This window comes from Muntiacus reevesi, chromosome 2 (assembly GCF_963930625.1).
Source record: "Muntiacus reevesi chromosome 2, mMunRee1.1, whole genome shotgun sequence".
In the NCBI taxonomy this organism is placed as follows: Eukaryota; Metazoa; Chordata; class Mammalia; order Artiodactyla; family Cervidae; genus Muntiacus; species Muntiacus reevesi.
Genome location: NC_089250.1, coordinates 258,408,478 through 258,424,565, shown reverse-complemented (window position 1 = coordinate 258,424,565; position 16,088 = coordinate 258,408,478). Strand labels below are relative to the sequence as shown.

At 55.4% G+C, this 16,088-nt stretch overlaps 5 protein-coding genes across 7 annotated transcripts; 3 read left to right on the top strand and 2 right to left on the bottom strand.

Moving 5' to 3' along the window:
* Window positions 1-412: 412 nt before the first annotated feature.
* HSPB6 (heat shock protein family B (small) member 6) lies at window positions 413-2,974 on the top strand. Its single transcript, XM_065925974.1, has 3 exons — window positions 413-660; window positions 1,658-1,780; window positions 1,892-2,974. Exons 1-3 carry the CDS (start codon window positions 463-465, stop codon window positions 2,063-2,065), a joined length of 495 nt encoding a protein of 164 aa, XP_065782046.1. The 5' UTR covers window positions 413-462; the 3' UTR covers window positions 2,066-2,974.
* A 58-nt stretch (window positions 2,975-3,032) lies between these two features.
* On the bottom strand, window positions 3,033-7,926 carry LIN37 (lin-37 DREAM MuvB core complex component). The gene is made up of 9 exons (XM_065925964.1): window positions 7,728-7,926; window positions 5,089-5,164; window positions 4,854-4,904; window positions 4,508-4,537; window positions 4,342-4,427; window positions 4,088-4,254; window positions 3,409-3,549; window positions 3,248-3,321; window positions 3,033-3,160 (listed from the first exon to the last, which is right to left on the bottom strand). Exons 1-9 carry the CDS (start codon window positions 7,759-7,761, stop codon window positions 3,079-3,081), a joined length of 741 nt encoding a protein of 246 aa, XP_065782036.1. The 5' UTR covers window positions 7,762-7,926; the 3' UTR covers window positions 3,033-3,078.
* Window positions 7,927-9,173: 1,247 nt separating this feature from the next.
* On the bottom strand, window positions 9,174-10,575 carry PSENEN (presenilin enhancer, gamma-secretase subunit). Of its 2 annotated transcripts, none has more exons than XM_065925989.1 (4): window positions 10,439-10,575; window positions 10,153-10,305; window positions 9,632-9,736; window positions 9,174-9,445 (listed from the first exon to the last, which is right to left on the bottom strand). In XM_065925989.1, exons 2-4 carry the CDS (start codon window positions 10,211-10,213, stop codon window positions 9,306-9,308), a joined length of 306 nt encoding a protein of 101 aa, XP_065782061.1. In that variant the 5' UTR covers window positions 10,214-10,305; window positions 10,439-10,575; the 3' UTR covers window positions 9,174-9,305. The 2 variants fall into 2 exon arrangements, with proteins under 2 accessions (XP_065782061.1, XP_065782062.1); XM_065925990.1 differs by having other exon boundaries at window positions 10,153-10,267; window positions 10,439-10,570.
* A 39-nt stretch (window positions 10,576-10,614) lies between these two features.
* Window positions 10,615-12,919, top strand: U2AF1L4 (U2 small nuclear RNA auxiliary factor 1 like 4). Of its 2 annotated transcripts, XM_065925971.1 has the most exons (9): window positions 10,615-10,769; window positions 10,914-11,001; window positions 11,142-11,192; window positions 11,400-11,466; window positions 11,549-11,598; window positions 11,673-11,771; window positions 11,945-12,078; window positions 12,200-12,295; window positions 12,649-12,919. In XM_065925971.1, the coding sequence occupies exons 1-9, from the start codon at window positions 10,726-10,728 to the stop codon at window positions 12,731-12,733; spliced, it is 714 nt and encodes a 237-aa protein (XP_065782043.1). In that variant the 5' UTR covers window positions 10,615-10,725; the 3' UTR covers window positions 12,734-12,919. The 2 variants fall into 2 exon arrangements, with proteins under 2 accessions (XP_065782043.1, XP_065782044.1); XM_065925972.1 differs by lacking the exon at window positions 11,142-11,192 and having other exon boundaries at window positions 10,617-10,769.
* A 143-nt stretch (window positions 12,920-13,062) lies between these two features.
* Window positions 13,063-16,045, top strand: IGFLR1 (IGF like family receptor 1). Its single transcript, XM_065925942.1, has 5 exons — window positions 13,063-13,208; window positions 13,638-13,860; window positions 14,304-14,488; window positions 14,801-15,188; window positions 15,270-16,045. Exons 2-5 carry the CDS (start codon window positions 13,704-13,706, stop codon window positions 15,593-15,595), a joined length of 1,056 nt encoding a protein of 351 aa, XP_065782014.1. The 5' UTR covers window positions 13,063-13,208; window positions 13,638-13,703; the 3' UTR covers window positions 15,596-16,045.
* The last annotated feature ends 43 nt before the right edge of the window (window positions 16,046-16,088 follow it).

Genomic DNA, 16,088 nt, shown 5'->3' with positions numbered 1-16,088 from the left:
GCTCAAATGGGAATAGGGTCTGTTCTGTGTCCTCCTGACAGCCTGGCTCAGCTACAGCATTCCCTCTACCCAGGAATCTGCTCCCAAGACCGGCATCTGCGTCATCCTCAGAGCACCTTCGGGGCGGGGGTGGATTAAAGGGACTGGGAATTCTTTGGTGGGTTTTTCAGGCTGTAGGTCCCAAACGCCACGCTTGCACCCCACTTTGGCAAGGCTCCGCCTCCTCAGCCTTAGTTTTTCTTTCGGGAAATTAGGGAATGATACCTCGCTGGCATCCAGCAGGCGCTTAATAAATGGCCAAGTCATTGTTGGGCTGTCTAAATAAGGCTCTATTAATGGCCGGCTCTGGCCGCGGTCCCAATGTCCCCGGGCGGCCCGCCGAGGGGCGGACACAGGGCGTATTATAAAGCAGCGGCAGCGCTCGCTGGAGCACTGCGGAGCCTAGGGGGACGGCGGAGCAGGATGGAGATCCCGGTGCCTGTTCAGCCGTCCTGGCTGCGCCGCGCCTCGGCCCCTTTGCCTGGGCTGTCGGCTCCCGGGCGCCTCTTCGACCAGCGCTTCGGCGAGGGGCTGCTGGAGGCCGAGCTGGCTGCGCTCTGCCCTGCCGCGCTGGCCCCCTACTACCTGCGCGCACCCAGCGTGGCGCTGCCTACCGCCCAGGTGCCAGACCTGGGGGAGGGGCGGTAACCCGACTGCTTCCGAGGCTGGGGTACTCGGTCACCCTGAGGGGGGTAAAGGAAAGTCCCTTGACTTTGAGCTGGGTGGAGAGTCCGGCCGGCCACTCAGAGGGGCTTCCGGAGTTTCCTGAGTATGGATTCTCAGAGGTCGTTTTCCTGAATCGGGTGGGAGGGCCCAGTCGGTGTGAGGAGGGTCTCACGTCCCAGAGGAGTGTAAGGGCTGGGTCCCTGATAGGATGGGGACGCTCACTCTGAAGGGGTGTCTTGGTGATTCTGAAGGCGGCTGGGGACCCACGGAATCTGGGGGAAAGGGGGAGCCCAGTCATTCTGAAAGGCGTGGGGCTCCCAGTGATTCCGGGGGCGGGGGGAGGGAATTTTTTGTTATTCTTGAGGAAGACAGTTTGGGGACTGTGGGTGGTGACTGTGTGTGTCTCATGGAGAGGCAGAGGGGGAGGGTCCTGCAACTTGAGAAAGGGGGGTCTGGACACTCAGAAGAGGGGGAGGAGTACAAATAACTCTGAGGGCTCAAGCAATCTCGTAACTCGAGCGGGAGGGTAGAAAAAGGACTCTGGAGACTCGGGGAGGAGGCTTCTTGGCGACTTCTGGAGGAGGTGGAGCAGTTAGGGCCCCAGGGGCTGTGAGGGGAAGGGGGCTGAGGAGTCAGTGCCAGGAGGATACACGGACTACGAGGTTGTTGACTCTGGGGGAGCCGGCAGGCCTCCCCTGTGAGGGCAGCTGTCCCTGACCTTGGAGGGCAAGGGATGGGCCCTCATCACCCTGGATGAGGGGGGGAACCCCAGTGGCTACAGGGGGAGGGATGATGCTAGTTATTCTGGGTAAAGAGGTCCTCGGGGGCTAAGAGTGGGAAAGAGGACGCCCCAGATCCGGAGGCCAGGATAGGCTGAAGGGGAGCCGAGGGGAGGGGCCTTGCTGGGCCCCGGGAGCCGCGCCCCGCCCGATGACCATCAGGTTGTGCGCAGGTATCGACCGACCCCGGGCATTTCTCGGTGCTGCTGGATGTGAAACACTTCTCACCCGAGGAAATTGCCGTCAAGGTGGTTGGTGACCACGTGGAGGTTCATGCGCGCCACGAGGAGCGCCCGGTGAGCCCGCTGGCGGGGGCGGGGCCAGAACGAGTAGGCGGGATCCGCAGGCGGGAGGGGCGGGGCACCTACGGGAACCTGGCGGAGCCTCTCAAGCCTCTCTCCCTCCAGGATGAGCACGGATACATTGCGCGCGAGTTCCACCGCCGCTACCGCTTGCCGCCTGGCGTGGACCCTGCGGCCGTGACGTCCGCGCTGTCCCCCGAGGGCGTCCTTTCCATCCAGGCCGCACCTGCGCCGGCCCAGGCCCCACTGCAGTCGCCGCCCGGGGCGGCTGCCAAGTAGGGGTCAGGGCACACGTGAACCCTGGGAGCCGCCTCAGCGCCCCCGCCCTTTTAAAGCCGACCTGACTCCGCCCAACCAGATGTCCCCAGCGCTCGCCAAGACTATCCGCCCACCCCGTCTGGGATCTGCCTTGAACCTTCCAACCTACTCATCCCTGATAACTTACTTTCCACTGACACTCCGGTTCTCACACCCTCTCGTACTTCCAAATCTCCAGACACCTCTCTAACTTCCAGACCCTACAAGCACAATCCCTCAGCTAGTCTCTCATCCCCACCAACCCCACTTCGCATATAACCCCACTTCAAACTATTTCCGTTTGACTTTTCTAAGAAAACATCCCCTCACCCCATTTCAATCCCACCCACCACCAAAGATTATGGTGTAGACAGCCCTGCCCCCACCCTAGGCCAGTCAAGCATAATCCCCCATTCTCAGATGTCCAAGACCCTGCACAGACCTCCTACCCTGGACAATCCTGGCCTGGTCCCCAAGACTAGATCCTTCCCCTCATTCCAACCAGATACACCACTTCTCCTCACCCTCTCCCTCCAACCCATTTTCTAACCTGAAACCTCAGTCAGCCACTCCCAGATCCTTGAACCCCTTTTCTGACCCTACCCGTGTACCCCTATTCTAAGCCAACCAGAACCCTCAACCTCAAACTGTACAGATACCCATCCCTCCTCCCCAGAGTCTGCACAGATATCCCACGCTATCCAGAACTCCTCAGTCACTCTGTCTTGAACCCCCAAATCTCCAACCACACCACCCCTCCCCTTATTCTCCAAGACCCAACCAAGCAGCCACTTTCTTTAATTTCCTACAATCTTTCTCCCTCCTCAAATTCCCTGATGCCCCACCCCCCCACACCTATGCCCACTCCCCCAATAAATGTGCTAGAGCTATGCCAACTGCTTTATGTCTGATCCAGGAAGGATAGGCTGTAGCGAATGGAGACCATTGTGGAGGAGGGGAATGTTTATTGGGATGGGGGTGGGGACAGGGGAACATCACTGTCGCTCATACATCTCCCGTAGGATCTTCATGCTCTCTGAGTAACGAAGCTGGTTCCGATGAGATGCCTCCTTCCACCTGCAGTGGGGGTGGGGGGAAGGCAGAGGGAGGACTCAGCAGTTGGAGCAGAGGCCATGGAGAACAAGCTGGTGGGGGGATGCTCACCTCTGGCGGATGCGTTTCCAGCGCTGCATGTTACGGTAGATGAGCGTGGAGGGTGAGGGCTCAGGCTCGGAGGGCTGTATGACGGAGAGGCCAGGCTGGATGACCACGCTCACAACCAACACCACCTGCCCCATGGCCCTGAGCCAGCCCAGCATACTCACCTCATCATCAGGGGTACCCTGGGTCTCAGGCTGCAGTGGGGATGGAATTCGGGATCTGCAGGCGTCTCCAGGTGGCCCGGGAGCTGTGGGTGGAGGCAGCTTATACACGTCACGACTCTTGCTGTTGGTGACCTCGGAACCCTGGGGATACAAGGACCCCACACCAGGCCCAAGAGAGTCAGGGGCACACATTTCACACCTTCCCCAGCAACAAAAGACATGAAGGTTTCTCCAGGGACTTGTACTTAGGAGTCATGTGTCTGCTCCAAGGACCCTGTCCAACCCAGGGACCCCTGGTCACTCCTGCCCAGCATAGAGACCTCCATCTATGGAGACCTCCATTCCTAGTCCAAGGGGTTGCAATCTGCTCCCCTAGACCAGGTGGCTATACCTGGTTGCCCTAAGAACCCCTGCCCAGTCCCTCAGCTCTTGGTGACTTCTGATCTTGGAGGGCACATCTATTTACCCGGGGACCCTGTCTTCTCTGCCTCTCAGACCAGAAAGCCATGTCTGTCTGCTCTAGGGCACTCCAACCTTTGCCCTGGCCTAAGGGTTCCTATCTGTGTGCCTCACCAGACTCAGGAATCACTGGTGTGCTTGTCTGCCGGGGAGGGTACCTTGTGACTGCCTACCCACTGTACTCCCTGGCTGCTGGGTGGGAACCCACCACCCATCTCACCTCCTCATCCTCAGGTAGGGGGGGCAGTGGCGAGCTGGGTGAGCGTTCATGCTCGCGCACTGTGGGGCTGTTGCGCATCCAGGCTCGGCAGATGGGGTACAGTGGTGTGTTCTCACTGAACTGAGCCAAGTCCACACTCCGGTCAAACAGCTTGATCACATAGGTGTCTAGGGTGGGGCAAGTGGGAAGGGTATGAACATCCTTGCCTAGCCCCCCCAATCACTGCCCTCCCTCGAGGGCCACCGCCTACTCACTGGATCGCTGTGGCCCTCCCTCGGCCAGCCCCTCATCCATCTCCCTCCTCTTTTTCCGCCGCTGGTGGGGGAATCGGGCAGATGGCCTGTGTGGGGAGGGAGCACATCAGGACTGGGGTGGGGACTAGGGACCTCTCATCCGCTGGTGGGGCCCCTGCCACCTTACCGTTTGCCAGTGGCCGTGATGGAGCAATCCCTGTGGGGAGAGACAGGGTGTCAGCAGGCTTGCCCTTGAACGAATGCCTGCTCATAACCCCTCAAAGAGTACCCTGGGGGTACTGTGATTGAGCTCATAGAGATCCCACCAAATCCTGAGGCCTTGGGTCCCACCCCTTGCAGGCTGACATGCCATTATCAGGGGACCTAAACTTCTGCTGCTCCAGGGCTTTTGTATATGAAGAATGGTTAAGACTCTGATGGAAAAAGCACGGGGCAGGGGGGTCAGGGCTCAGATGAGGAAAGAAGTTATCTACCACAAACCCTCAGACACAGATTCCATCAATAAAACTTACTTGTTGTGGGTGTCTGAGGAGGTCTTCCCAGGTTCCTCATCCAGACGCTCCCTGGTAGCAGAAGAGAACTGCATGCTCAGGGTTCCCAGGGCCCAGGGTGGGAAAGTACCCAGTGGCCTCATCCATTGGGCCCCTTCCTTCCTAAGTCAGTCTCTGGGGTCCCACCCACAGCCAGAGGGTCCCACCCGCCAGGGCCCCCAACTTCCCGTGACCCTGTCCTGGGTCAGATCCCAACCTGTCCATATGACTCTTCTCTAGCAGACACTGCAGAACAGCATCCAGTTGGTTCCGGGCCTTGGCCATCTCCAACTCTGGGGAAGAGGGAGGGTACTAAGCAGGAGTCACTTCCCAGGACCAAGCCAGGTGGGCAGCCGCTGGACCAGAGAAGGGCATGCATATCCAATCGTTTGGCGGGGCCAGGCGTGCTGGGAGGGTACAGTGGGCAGAGCCTACTAAAGAGTAAGAGCTCTGGCTTCCAGGGCTGACCCACATGCTCATGTGTGATCTAAGGTGAATCACCTTACCTCACTGAGCCTGTTTCCTCATCTTGAAAATGGGTCTCCAAATGATATCTATTGCTAGGAATGATTTGAGGTTTAAACAAACCTATGCTGTATATGAAAGCTTATTATGTGCCAAGCGTTGTTCCAGGTACATCACGTATATCAACCCATTGAGTTTTTACAACAACCCTGGCAGGTGGATACGATTTTTATCCCCATTTCAGAGATGATGAAACTGAGGCACAGAGAGGATAGGCTACTTGCCCAAAGTTACACAGCTAGAAAATTGAAAGGCTGAAGATGTACACCAGGTCATTTGGCTCCACAGTGAACATTATAAGGCAGGGGCTCAAAGTGGGTGCAGAATCCAACCCCAAGATGCACTTTGTTTGGCTGAGGTAATGAGGTTAATTCAAATCTGTGTTAAATCTGAATGAGATGACTACATTTGAATAGTTGGGAGATTTCACCTAAAAATACCCATTTTGGGCTTTTTTCCCCTCAGGAAATGAGATCTGGGCCCACCTTCCTGCACGCCACAGGCCCAGCCTGGCCCTAAGAACCTATGTGTTTGCCTCTTTTCATCACAGAATTTATGGAGGTAATAATGTTATAAATCTCCTTACATTTCTTGTGGGGTGATCAATCTTCTCTTCCAACTAATAGGAGCTCTGACCCAGTGCTCAGAGCCCGGAAGGACGCTTGGGGACATGACTAGCCAGTACTGAGACTTCCTGAAGAGGCCAGGAGACATTACTCAGAGGAGACAGGGTGGGGATGCGGGGCTGGGAGCAGCTGAGATTCTCTAGCAAAGAGCCTTGGGTAGGAGCCAAGGTATGGATCACGCCCAGTGTCTTTCCCCAGTCCCTGCTTCTCTCCTGAACCTCAGATCTTGGGATCCCATGAAATCCCGGATACTTCCCCCTGGACATTCCCCAGGCTCCTTCCACGGACTGGGTCCCACACTGGCCTCAGTGTCTCTCTAAATGTATCCTTTTTTCCTGGACCGCCATGTCAGGGATATCCCCACTGTCACCCAGCCCTTTTCTCGGTCTCAACATGGTCACTGCTCTCCCTTCCCCTCCCACCCCATAAACTGTCTACTTGTCTCCTGAGGGGCTCTCCCCTCTGCCCCCTCCTTGGTCTGTCTGTCGTGTCCCTTCCTCCCCCTGGGCCCCCAGCCTCGGTCTCTCCTTCTGATTCACCCTCCACAAGGTGGCCAGGGGAATCTTCTTAAAGCCAAACCTGACCCCGATCCTTCCCTGCTTAGAACCCTCCAGAACTCTGCAGTGCCCTCTGAGGCAGAGTCCTAGTGGTCAGCCTGGTGTTCACAGGCTTTCATGACCCTGCCTACTCCTTCCTCAACACCCTCATTTGTGGTCAGGCCCCCTTCACTCTTCCACCCACGATTTTTGGGGCATTTTTTGGCAGTTGGAAGGGGCATCTTGTAAAAACTTCCTCTGTGGTTCAAAACCCTCCCTTGGCTCCCCACTGCCCTTGGAGCAAAAGCCAAAGTCATAACCTGGGCCTACAAGATCTGCCCCCCTCCTTCCCCTCTTTGTCCTTGTCTCCTCACCTTTCTACCTCACTTCACTTGATCTGCTCCAGCCACTCTGGCCTCCCTGCTGGCCCTTGAACATGCCAGAGAAATCTTTCACTTCTCTGCCATTTCAAAGCTATTTCCTTTGTCAGATTTGCTGTTCCCTCACTTATCACTCTCTCCCTCACCTTGCCTCACTCCTGATCTCTTTACCTTCTCCTGTTTTTCTTTTTCGTTTTCTTCTTGACCACTTATAGCATTTACTATCTCATGTCATTTCACTTGGTCTGGATTCCAGGTCTCTCCCACCACCCTTAACATGCTAGCCCTGGGTTCCCATCAGCTTGGCCCAACCCCAGAATGACTTCCTCTCTCTCAGCTTCAGTTTCCCCATCTATATTTCCTACTTCCTAGGAAGTAAGAATTATTAATCCCCTAGGATTATTGGGATACAGTGACTGCAAAGATTAAAAGCTTTCCTGTACTTCAGGTGATCAGCATAATGCTTGACTCAAGACCACTGCTGGAAAGGGGGAAATGGAGGCAGAGCCAAGAAGAGTCCTTCTTAGAGTCGCACGGTTCGGGTTCCCCAGGTCTGACCGCATCACATTGCCAGGCCACCACCATTCAGCCTCCAAGCTATCCTGAACACAGATCGGGAGGGTATCAAGGTGGCTGGAATCGCTCGATCGATGCCTGACAGCGGTAGTCACATGGGCTGCAGGGAGAAGTCACGTAGTCCACCTTATCGCGATAATCCTGTCTAATGGGGCTCCCTTACCCTGATCAGTCCGGTGCTCCCTTACCTGGCCCCAACCTCGGGATCCTCACCTGATTTCTCCACTTTCACCTTCACCGGGAACATGGTTGGGGTCTGGGATCTGGCTAGCTGGGCCAGAGGAGCCCAAAAGAGCCTAAAGTCACAAGTCAAGGCCGGAGGCAGACGGGGAGAGGTCAAAGGTAAGCTTCATGTGTAGCCAGTCCGCCGCCCGGAGTAGTGTCCGGCCGCGACGGACGCGGATGCCGCCACCTCCTCCTGTTCCTTCTGTGGGCGGGCCCGCTCGGCAATTCCTTGTTCCCATTAGTCAGTGCAACCGTCAATCCCATATCGTGGCCAATTAATAGCTGCCGTTGTCGGCTCCCAGCTCTCAGTCCCACCTTCCTAGAGCCTGGTTTCCGGAAACAAACCAACGACATTCCGGGGCCCTTCCTGGGACCTGGTTCTAACTTCCGAGACTCGGTAGAAGTAACGCACGGTGGGAAACGAAGGATCAGAGCATCGCGAGGCTGCTGCTGAGAACTTGGAGAGTTAGCAGCTTTGAGTAACACCAGTTTAGCTATTGAACAGGAGTTATTAACTGTGGAAGTCTCTTTATCCCTAAGAGGAAAACAAATCTGGGGGTAGGCGGGGCTCCCTCTTACTGAGCACTCGCTAGGTGCCAGCTAGCTCCCTGTTAATCTCTTTTCAAGTTTAGCTTCATTCACTTAGCGAATATTAGCGTGCAAGGTACTTCTCTCTAGGTACTGGGGACACCGCAGTGAACAAAACGATAAAAATCCTTGCCCTAATGAGCTTATAGAGAATGGAAGATAAACAATAAACAAGTAGAACGTTTTAAATGAAATGTAATAGGAAAAAGAATATAGCCTGAAAGACACGTGGGGAGTACCCAGGAGGGGAACTGAAACTTTAAACAGGATAGTCAAGGAAGCCTTCTCTAATAAAGCAATTGAATACTTGTTTATCGCTACAGTCTCCTTCAGAAAATGGGGAACTTCCATTTACCACATGTGCCGTGGCCAAGATAAATTCTAGGGGGTAGTATTGTGATCCACACTTCTGATGAAAATAATGAATGAAGCCCAGTGGAAAAGTTAATATTTTCAAATTCACATACTACCAGTACAGGATAACAGCCCCTACTCATGGAAGTACTATTCCTTTTTTGGTTCCAAATCTGTAAAAGAGTGTTCCCAAGCAAGACGTTTCCGACTTTTGAGAGTTATGAGTAGTACACAGTAAACTAATGTACATCATGTTTGAAGCACTAAGCGTAATACAAAGTAAGCAGTCAATAAATGTTTCTGAATATTAATAATTATTTTAGGGAATTCCCTGGCAGACTCCGTGCTCTCACTGCCAAGGGCCCAGAGGGCCTGGGTTCAATCTCTAGTTGGGAAAATAAAATTTCACAAGGTGTGTGCATGGCGGGCAAACACCGCCCCCCCCCCAATCATCTTATCCTTCAACCTCCAAAAGACCCCAGGAAGTCAATATTGAGAATTAGGGTCCTTTATTGGGAGATGTCAGCAGAGAACATAGGAGACAGGAACAAGTCTTGAGGGCTTGAGAGTGGGCTTGGAATAGAGGAGCCCATCCTGGTTCTCAGGCCTGTACAGAAGAAGCTGTCAGGGGGTACCCAGGGGTATGGTGAAGGAGAGGTAGTCCCCAAGGGCGCCCCAACGTGGCCGGTAGATCTGGAAGATAGTGATCCAGGTGGAGAGTACAATCACCCACAAGAAGAAGCCCACAGCTGAGCGCCAGACATCTGTAAGAGGGAACAGGAAGGGAAAGGTTGGCCTCAACCTGCTCTGTGGTCTTCCTGAGAGCGGCCCTCTCTTCTCTTCCACAAAGTTCCAGGATTCTTTAACTTACGTCATCCCCTCCCACCAAGGCTTTTGGAGTCCCCCTCCTTACACCTGATAGCCTCCCTTCCTCTGTGCCCTGGACTCACAGCCTTTGATTTGGCTCTGCTCCGTGTATGCCGGGACAATGAAGGCCTCTCGAAAGAACCAGAAAATGTTGACCAACCAGAGAAAAGGCAGGAAGGCAAACCCACCTGAAGAGAAGAAAAAAGACTGGGACATGAAGAAATGAGGATCCACCCAATACCCACCTGTTGAAAGGTCCAGTAGGAAGATCCTCTCCCACAACCTAAGTGAAATGGATATCTCTGCTATCAGGGACTCAGAAATCCTGGCTCCTCCCTGGGAGTCAAGAATCCGAGTCCTCAACCACCTCTTTGTCAGAACCAGGAGTCCAGCCCCCGGAACACTTCTCTTTTGGGATCCTGAAATTGAGGCCCCAGTCTGCTCTTTCAGCAAGACTCAGGCCCTTCCTCTCTTGGGACCGAAGAATCGGCGTCCCCAGCCACTTCATCCTCTGGACCCAAGAACCCAGGGCCCCAGACCCTCTTCCATCAGGCGCTCTAGTCCCGCCCCCTCGCTTCGGCTACCCCAGGATACCGGCCCTCACCCAGGTAGTACTTCCGGCAGAGGTTCAACTTCTCCTCGTTGGACACCCGCTCCAAGTTCATAGTTGCGCTAGGGCCGGTCTTCCGAGGGTCTGGGGCAAGACCCAAGTCCTGACCCTAAGTGACAGATGCAAGGATCACAAACAACCACGCCCCTATTACGACAAAACGGAGAGAAACTGAAGGGTGGATTTTCTGGAAGAAGGGCACCCCTGCCCCCACCAGCAAGCTGACTGGGTTGAGACGCTCTTTATGTTTATTTGGGTGCGGAAACGACCCTCGACTCACCAGCGGAGTCCTAACTTCCTCCGGTCTGGGCCCCTTTGCCACTTTCAACCACGGACTTTTGCGCGAGATGCCGCAAATAGTTCTGGAGATTGTAGTCTTCTTTAGTGAGGCAACGCCGGGCGCATGCGCCTTCAGGCAACTCTACTGGGTGAGCCCGTGCGGAAAGAGCCTCCATCACGCAAGCGCACTAGGGAGTTTCTGAGCGGAGGCAGCGAACTACGCTTCCCAGTGCTTTTAAGCAACGGAAATGACGTAATAGCAGACAGAGCTGGAGGGTTTGGGTAAAAATGGCTGAATATTTAGCATCGATATTCGGGACTGAGAAGGACAAGTGAGAATGGGTGCAGGGAGTGGCTCCTCGGGGGGCCGGGGACGGGGCACTTGGTAACCTGGTGGCTGGGCGGCGTGGGTAGGTGTTTCTGGGGTGTCCAGCTCCCTGGCCCTCGGTTCACCTCTGTCTTTGCACCTCTTCCAGGGTTAACTGCTCTTTTTACTTTAAGATCGGGGCCTGCCGGCACGGGGACCGGTGCTCCCGGCTTCACAACAAGCCGACTTTCAGCCAGGTGAGACCCGGCGCGGAGCTTGGAGGGTTAACGCGTCCCAGCCATTCCCCTTCTGTTGTCCATCATCACGAGGTCCCGCCTTTTCCGGATTTCTAGGGCCCACCCTATCGCCCGGTTTTTCTCTTGTCGGACCTCTACAGGTTCGTCCCCCAACCTTCAGGCTCCTCTCCCAGGAACTTGGCCACGCCCCCGTACGTACAGACCACACCCCTGGGCTATCCCTCACAGCTAGATACCCCCTCTTGTGGTTCTCAGAGGGGCAAGCGTTGCTGAGGCACACAAGCTGTTTCTGGTTTTTTCTCTGTTGCAAGGTCTCACCCTCAACCGTCATACCCCACCCCTTCGCATATAACCCCGCCCTCTGAGCTCAGGCCCTGCCCCTTTTAAATTCTGTTCAGACCATAGTGCTGCTCAACCTGTATCGGAATCCGCAGAACACCGCCCAAACCGCAGACGGATCGCACTGTGAGTAAGCGGCCGGTGTTGGGGGCAGGGCGGACAGCCCCCAGCAGGCCGCCCCCTGATTCCACCCTGCCCCCTCCTCCAGGTCACGTGAGCGACGTGGAGGTGCAAGAACACTACGATAACTTCTTCGAGGTGAGGGTTGGCGGGGGTGGATTGAGTTTCCCGTGGGCCGGGAGCTCAGCTGATTTCCTCCTGATCTTCCACAGGAAGTGTTCACCGAACTGCAGGAGAAGTACGGGGAGATTGAAGAGATGAATGTGTGCGACAACCTGGGGGATCACCTCGTGGGCAATGTTTATGTCAAGGTGCCTGCTGTCCCCCCAGAGCCCAGAAGTGAAGGCATTTCAGTGCCTAAAGGTCACCACTGAAGCCTCACAGCTTGAGGTCCATCACTAAACGCAGTGCAGCCCTTGAGCTGCTAGCTAATCCCCTGAAGATTTCTGAGTTTGATTGCTCACCCTGACTGACTTTTCCTCAGTTTCGGCGCGAGGAAGATGCAGAGCGGGCAGTGGTTGAGCTCAATAACCGCTGGTTCAACGGGCAAGCTGTGCATGCCGAGCTGTCTCCCGTCACCGATTTCCGGGAGTCGTGCTGTCGGCAGTATGAGATGGGGTATGGTAGTATAGAAGTGGGATGGGCACCTGGAGTCCCAGACTTCTGTTGTGTGTTGAGGGGGCTGTCAGTGACAGTGGCCTCATCCATCCATTCAGCCATGTATTTATTCTTTACCCAGGGAGTGTACCCGCGGTGGTTTCTGCAACTTCATGCACCTGCGACCCATTTCCCGCGACCTCCGGCGGCAACTTTACGGGCGGGGACCCAGGCGCAGGTATTTCAGGACCAGCCTGCCAAGACTTCTCATACCCCAAGCCCCCCGAACCCTGAGATGATCTGATCCTATGCCCCAATAAGTGTCTCAAGCCTTTTGTGCCCTAAGACTAGCCCTCAGCCCCTTCTGAAGGTCAGCATCTAAGTCTATACCCCTAAATCAGCCTGAACCCCAAACCCAAGTCCATCCTGGATCTCCAGTCCTGAGATTAGCCCCTGTGCACCTATCCTGAGGCCACCCCCAGTAACTGTTTACTTCATCAGCTGCCATGATTTATCCCGGAGCAGGGAGGCTGAAGTGGTAGATCTGCACACTATTCCCTATGGCTCTAACCCTCCTCTCTATGTCCCCAGGTCACCCCCAAGGTCCCATACTGGCCACCGTCCCCGAGAAAGAAATCGACGACGGTCCCCAGACCACCGGCATGGCCGTTTCTGAGACCCTGACCCCCTTGCCCTCCAGCCTTGGCAGGCATAGACGTTCCTGACCAGGACATCTCCTCAAAGCTCCCTTAACTTCCCAGTGACGTCTTCTCCAGACTTCGTGTCTCCATGATGTAACACCTTCAACACAGGGAACTTCTATTGCCCCTCCCCTAATAAAATTCTGTACTGAGGGTTTAGAGCTTGTTGTTAGCTTGAGCCTGGCTGTAGGCTGATTTCCTTCCACCCCCACATCTGGTGAAAAGGGGAAGCGGGGCTGGGCTCTGGCCACAACCTCAGCCAAGGAACTTCCAACAACAGGTGCAAAAGCAGAACACCCGGGGTCCCAGAAATCCCCAAGTGGGGCTGAATAGGTGGGGCTGCCTTTGTGCTGGAAACTTCACATCTGGCTGATGACTCTCGAGGGAGATGCTTGATTGCAGCAGGTTGGAGGACTCCTAATCTGGAGGAGATTGTGGTTAGGAGTTAAGGTAAGGTTGCTGGGCATTGGGTGGGAGTGTCTAGTGGGTGAGGACTGGGTCCTCCATGCCCACTGCCCCGCGATTGAAATAGGTAGTACATAATACTTAAGGTTATTCTATGCCAGATGCTCTTCTGAATGCTTTACTTTCAGTCATAGTTTTACTTCTCCACAATTACCCTGTGAGACAGGTTACTATTATTATCCCATTTTACAGATGGGAAAAGAGGGCAGGAAGATGGCAGAGATAGGATATAAATCCACACAGTCTGGCTCTAGAGTCCTCGCTCTAACCATCTCAGGGCCTTATGGCCTCTCTGATGACCAGCCAGGAGTTGGACTAGGGGCTGGGGGATGGATTCTTGGCTTCTGAAGGGGACTGAGGATCCTATGCCTCCACATCCACTGCTTCCTTCTTCTGCCCCGGTTTCCTGGCAAGTGCGGCAGAAGCGCTGTGGCAGGAAGTCGTGTGGTCAGGGGCCCCCAGATTGCAGGCTCTGCCCGGATGGGGCCCCTACGCCTCCTCCCGACTGCTGTGCTGCTTCTGGCCCAGGCGGCGCCTTGGGAGGCCTCTCAGCACTGCGGCCGCCTCGAGTACTGGAACCCTGACAACCGGTGCTGCGGCAGCTGCCTGCAGCGCTTCGGGCCGCCCCCCTGCCCGGGTGAGGATCCGGGACTGGGCGTTTGCGTATGTTCGGTCGGAGTTAAAGGGTGATGGGGGCGGAGGGGAGGGGCAAGGTCTGTGTGCTAAGGCCTGTGAGGCTTGCTTCGGGGTAGGGGCGGTGTGAGGATGGGGGCTAAACCTGAGAAGAAGGGAGCTGTGTGGGTTAAGAGGGTCAAGGTGAAGATGTGTGACCCATTAGGCGGGAACCGAACAGTGAGGAAGAAGTGGGCAGGACAATTTAAAGGGCGGGGCCTGGGTAAAGAGGGTTGGGAGGCTGCCTGAGATAGTGTGGGGCGGGGATAGAAGTGGGCACGGCCTCTGATAGGTCGGATGAGTACCGTGTAAGGGGCGGGGCCTACCAGGACAGCGCAAAGATGAAAGGGCGTAGCTAGCGCAAAGAAGGCCGGCTTGACAACAGCACGTGAGACTCTCTCCCACCAGACCTAGAGTTTTCGGAAAACTGCGGGCTGGATGATGCTGGCAATCACGTAATGCACCCCTTCAAAGAGTGTCCTCCTGGACAGTGCAATCGCAACAACGCGGAGCTATGTAGCCTTTGTGGCAGCGGAGCAACGGCACCCATTCCCTCGGGGAGCCGCGGCGGAACCGGGCGGCCCTGCCGAGAGGTACTGGTTAGGTTTCAGAGGGCCTGGTCAGGGGTGCAGCTTCAGGGAGCCGGGCGAGAACTGGAGGCGTAACTTGGGATCGGATGGGTGGGGTCTTAAGGGAAGGGGAGTAGCTTAACTGAAGAGAGTAGGGATGGGGCCCTGGTATCCAGAGATAACTTGCCTGGGTTAAAGGAGTCGCGGGTTGTGGGAGGCGGGGGCTGGATCAGGCGGGGATGTGGATCCATTGAAGGATGTAAGGATGAGAGGTTTGTGCTGAGGATTCAGAAGTAGAGCATGCCTCGCACTTTATTCCAACCCCTTGTTTTCCAGAAGCCTGTCCCTAACAAGGAGCCCTGCCCACTGACACCTGGAAAATCGAGCGTCCTTAGCTCCCAGGAGCCCAGCTCACCAGCGGTTCCCAGTGTTTTGTGGACTTCTGAGCACAAAGCCCCTCAGCAAGCCTGGCCGAGTTTGAGTTTTGCCCTGTTCCTAGTGCTGGTTCTGCTCGTGATCTCAGTCATAATCCTGCTTGCCCTGCAAAGGCATCACCGTCGCCTCGACCAAGGGAAAGCAGTCCAACACCCGTATCCTAGCTTGGTTTGCACCGACCTTGACACCCACACCCGCTTCTTGCACCCCTCCTCTCCAGCCTCCCTGGAGACTTCAGAGGCAAGGGACTCATGGAAGGAGGTCTCTCTGCCTCCACTCTTAGGCAGGGGTTAGTTGAGGATACACCAATGATGGGGAGGTGGACTGGAAGTTTGCACTTCGCCCCCTCACCCCTCACTCTGTCTCCCAGAGATGCCAAGCCTGGAGTCACAGCCCCTGTCTCGCCTCCTGGATGAGCTGGAGGTGCTGGAGGAGCTGATCCTGCTGCTGGATCCTGAGCCTGGGCCAGGTGGGAGGATGGCCTGTGGCACCACTCGACACCTGGCTGCAAGATACGGACTGCCTGCTACCTGGTCCACTTTTGCCTACTCACTGCGGCCCAGCCGCTCACCTCTGAGGGCTCTGATCGAGATGGTGGTGGCGAGGGAGCCCTCTGCCTCTCTGGGCCAGCTTGGCACACACCTGGCCCAGATAGGGAGAGCGGATGCACTGCAGGTGCTGTCCAAACTTGGCTGATCAGGGACTTGCCTGGCCTAGTATTCAATAAAATTTCTATTGAAGTAAGTGCTGCTATCTCCAGGCCTCATTAAGAGCCCTCTTAAAACAGTATGAATTAGGAAATCCTAATTCATGGCAGCAGAGTAGTTCCAACTCTGCATTTCCACTACAAGGGGCCTGGGTTTGACTTCCCGTCAGGAAACTAGGATCTTGCATGCTGCTCCCCACCCCCAGAGCCTTAATTGGGCCAAAACTCAACAGACATTATCTGATTCTCCTTCTAATCCCACCCCCATGGAATGGGCCAATCCCACCTCACATACAAGACCAGCTGTGGGTTACCTCTGGGCAACCAGGGTCCCCTCTGAGAAAAGGCCCTGCTCCCCCTGGGAGAGTTCATCTACAGGGACTTAGTTCGATTCTAACCCAGAAGAGGTACTGTATTTAGCTCTGAGCCTTAAGAGACCCCACAATTTTAGTTCTGAACCATGCCCTCTTAGCTACCTGTTCA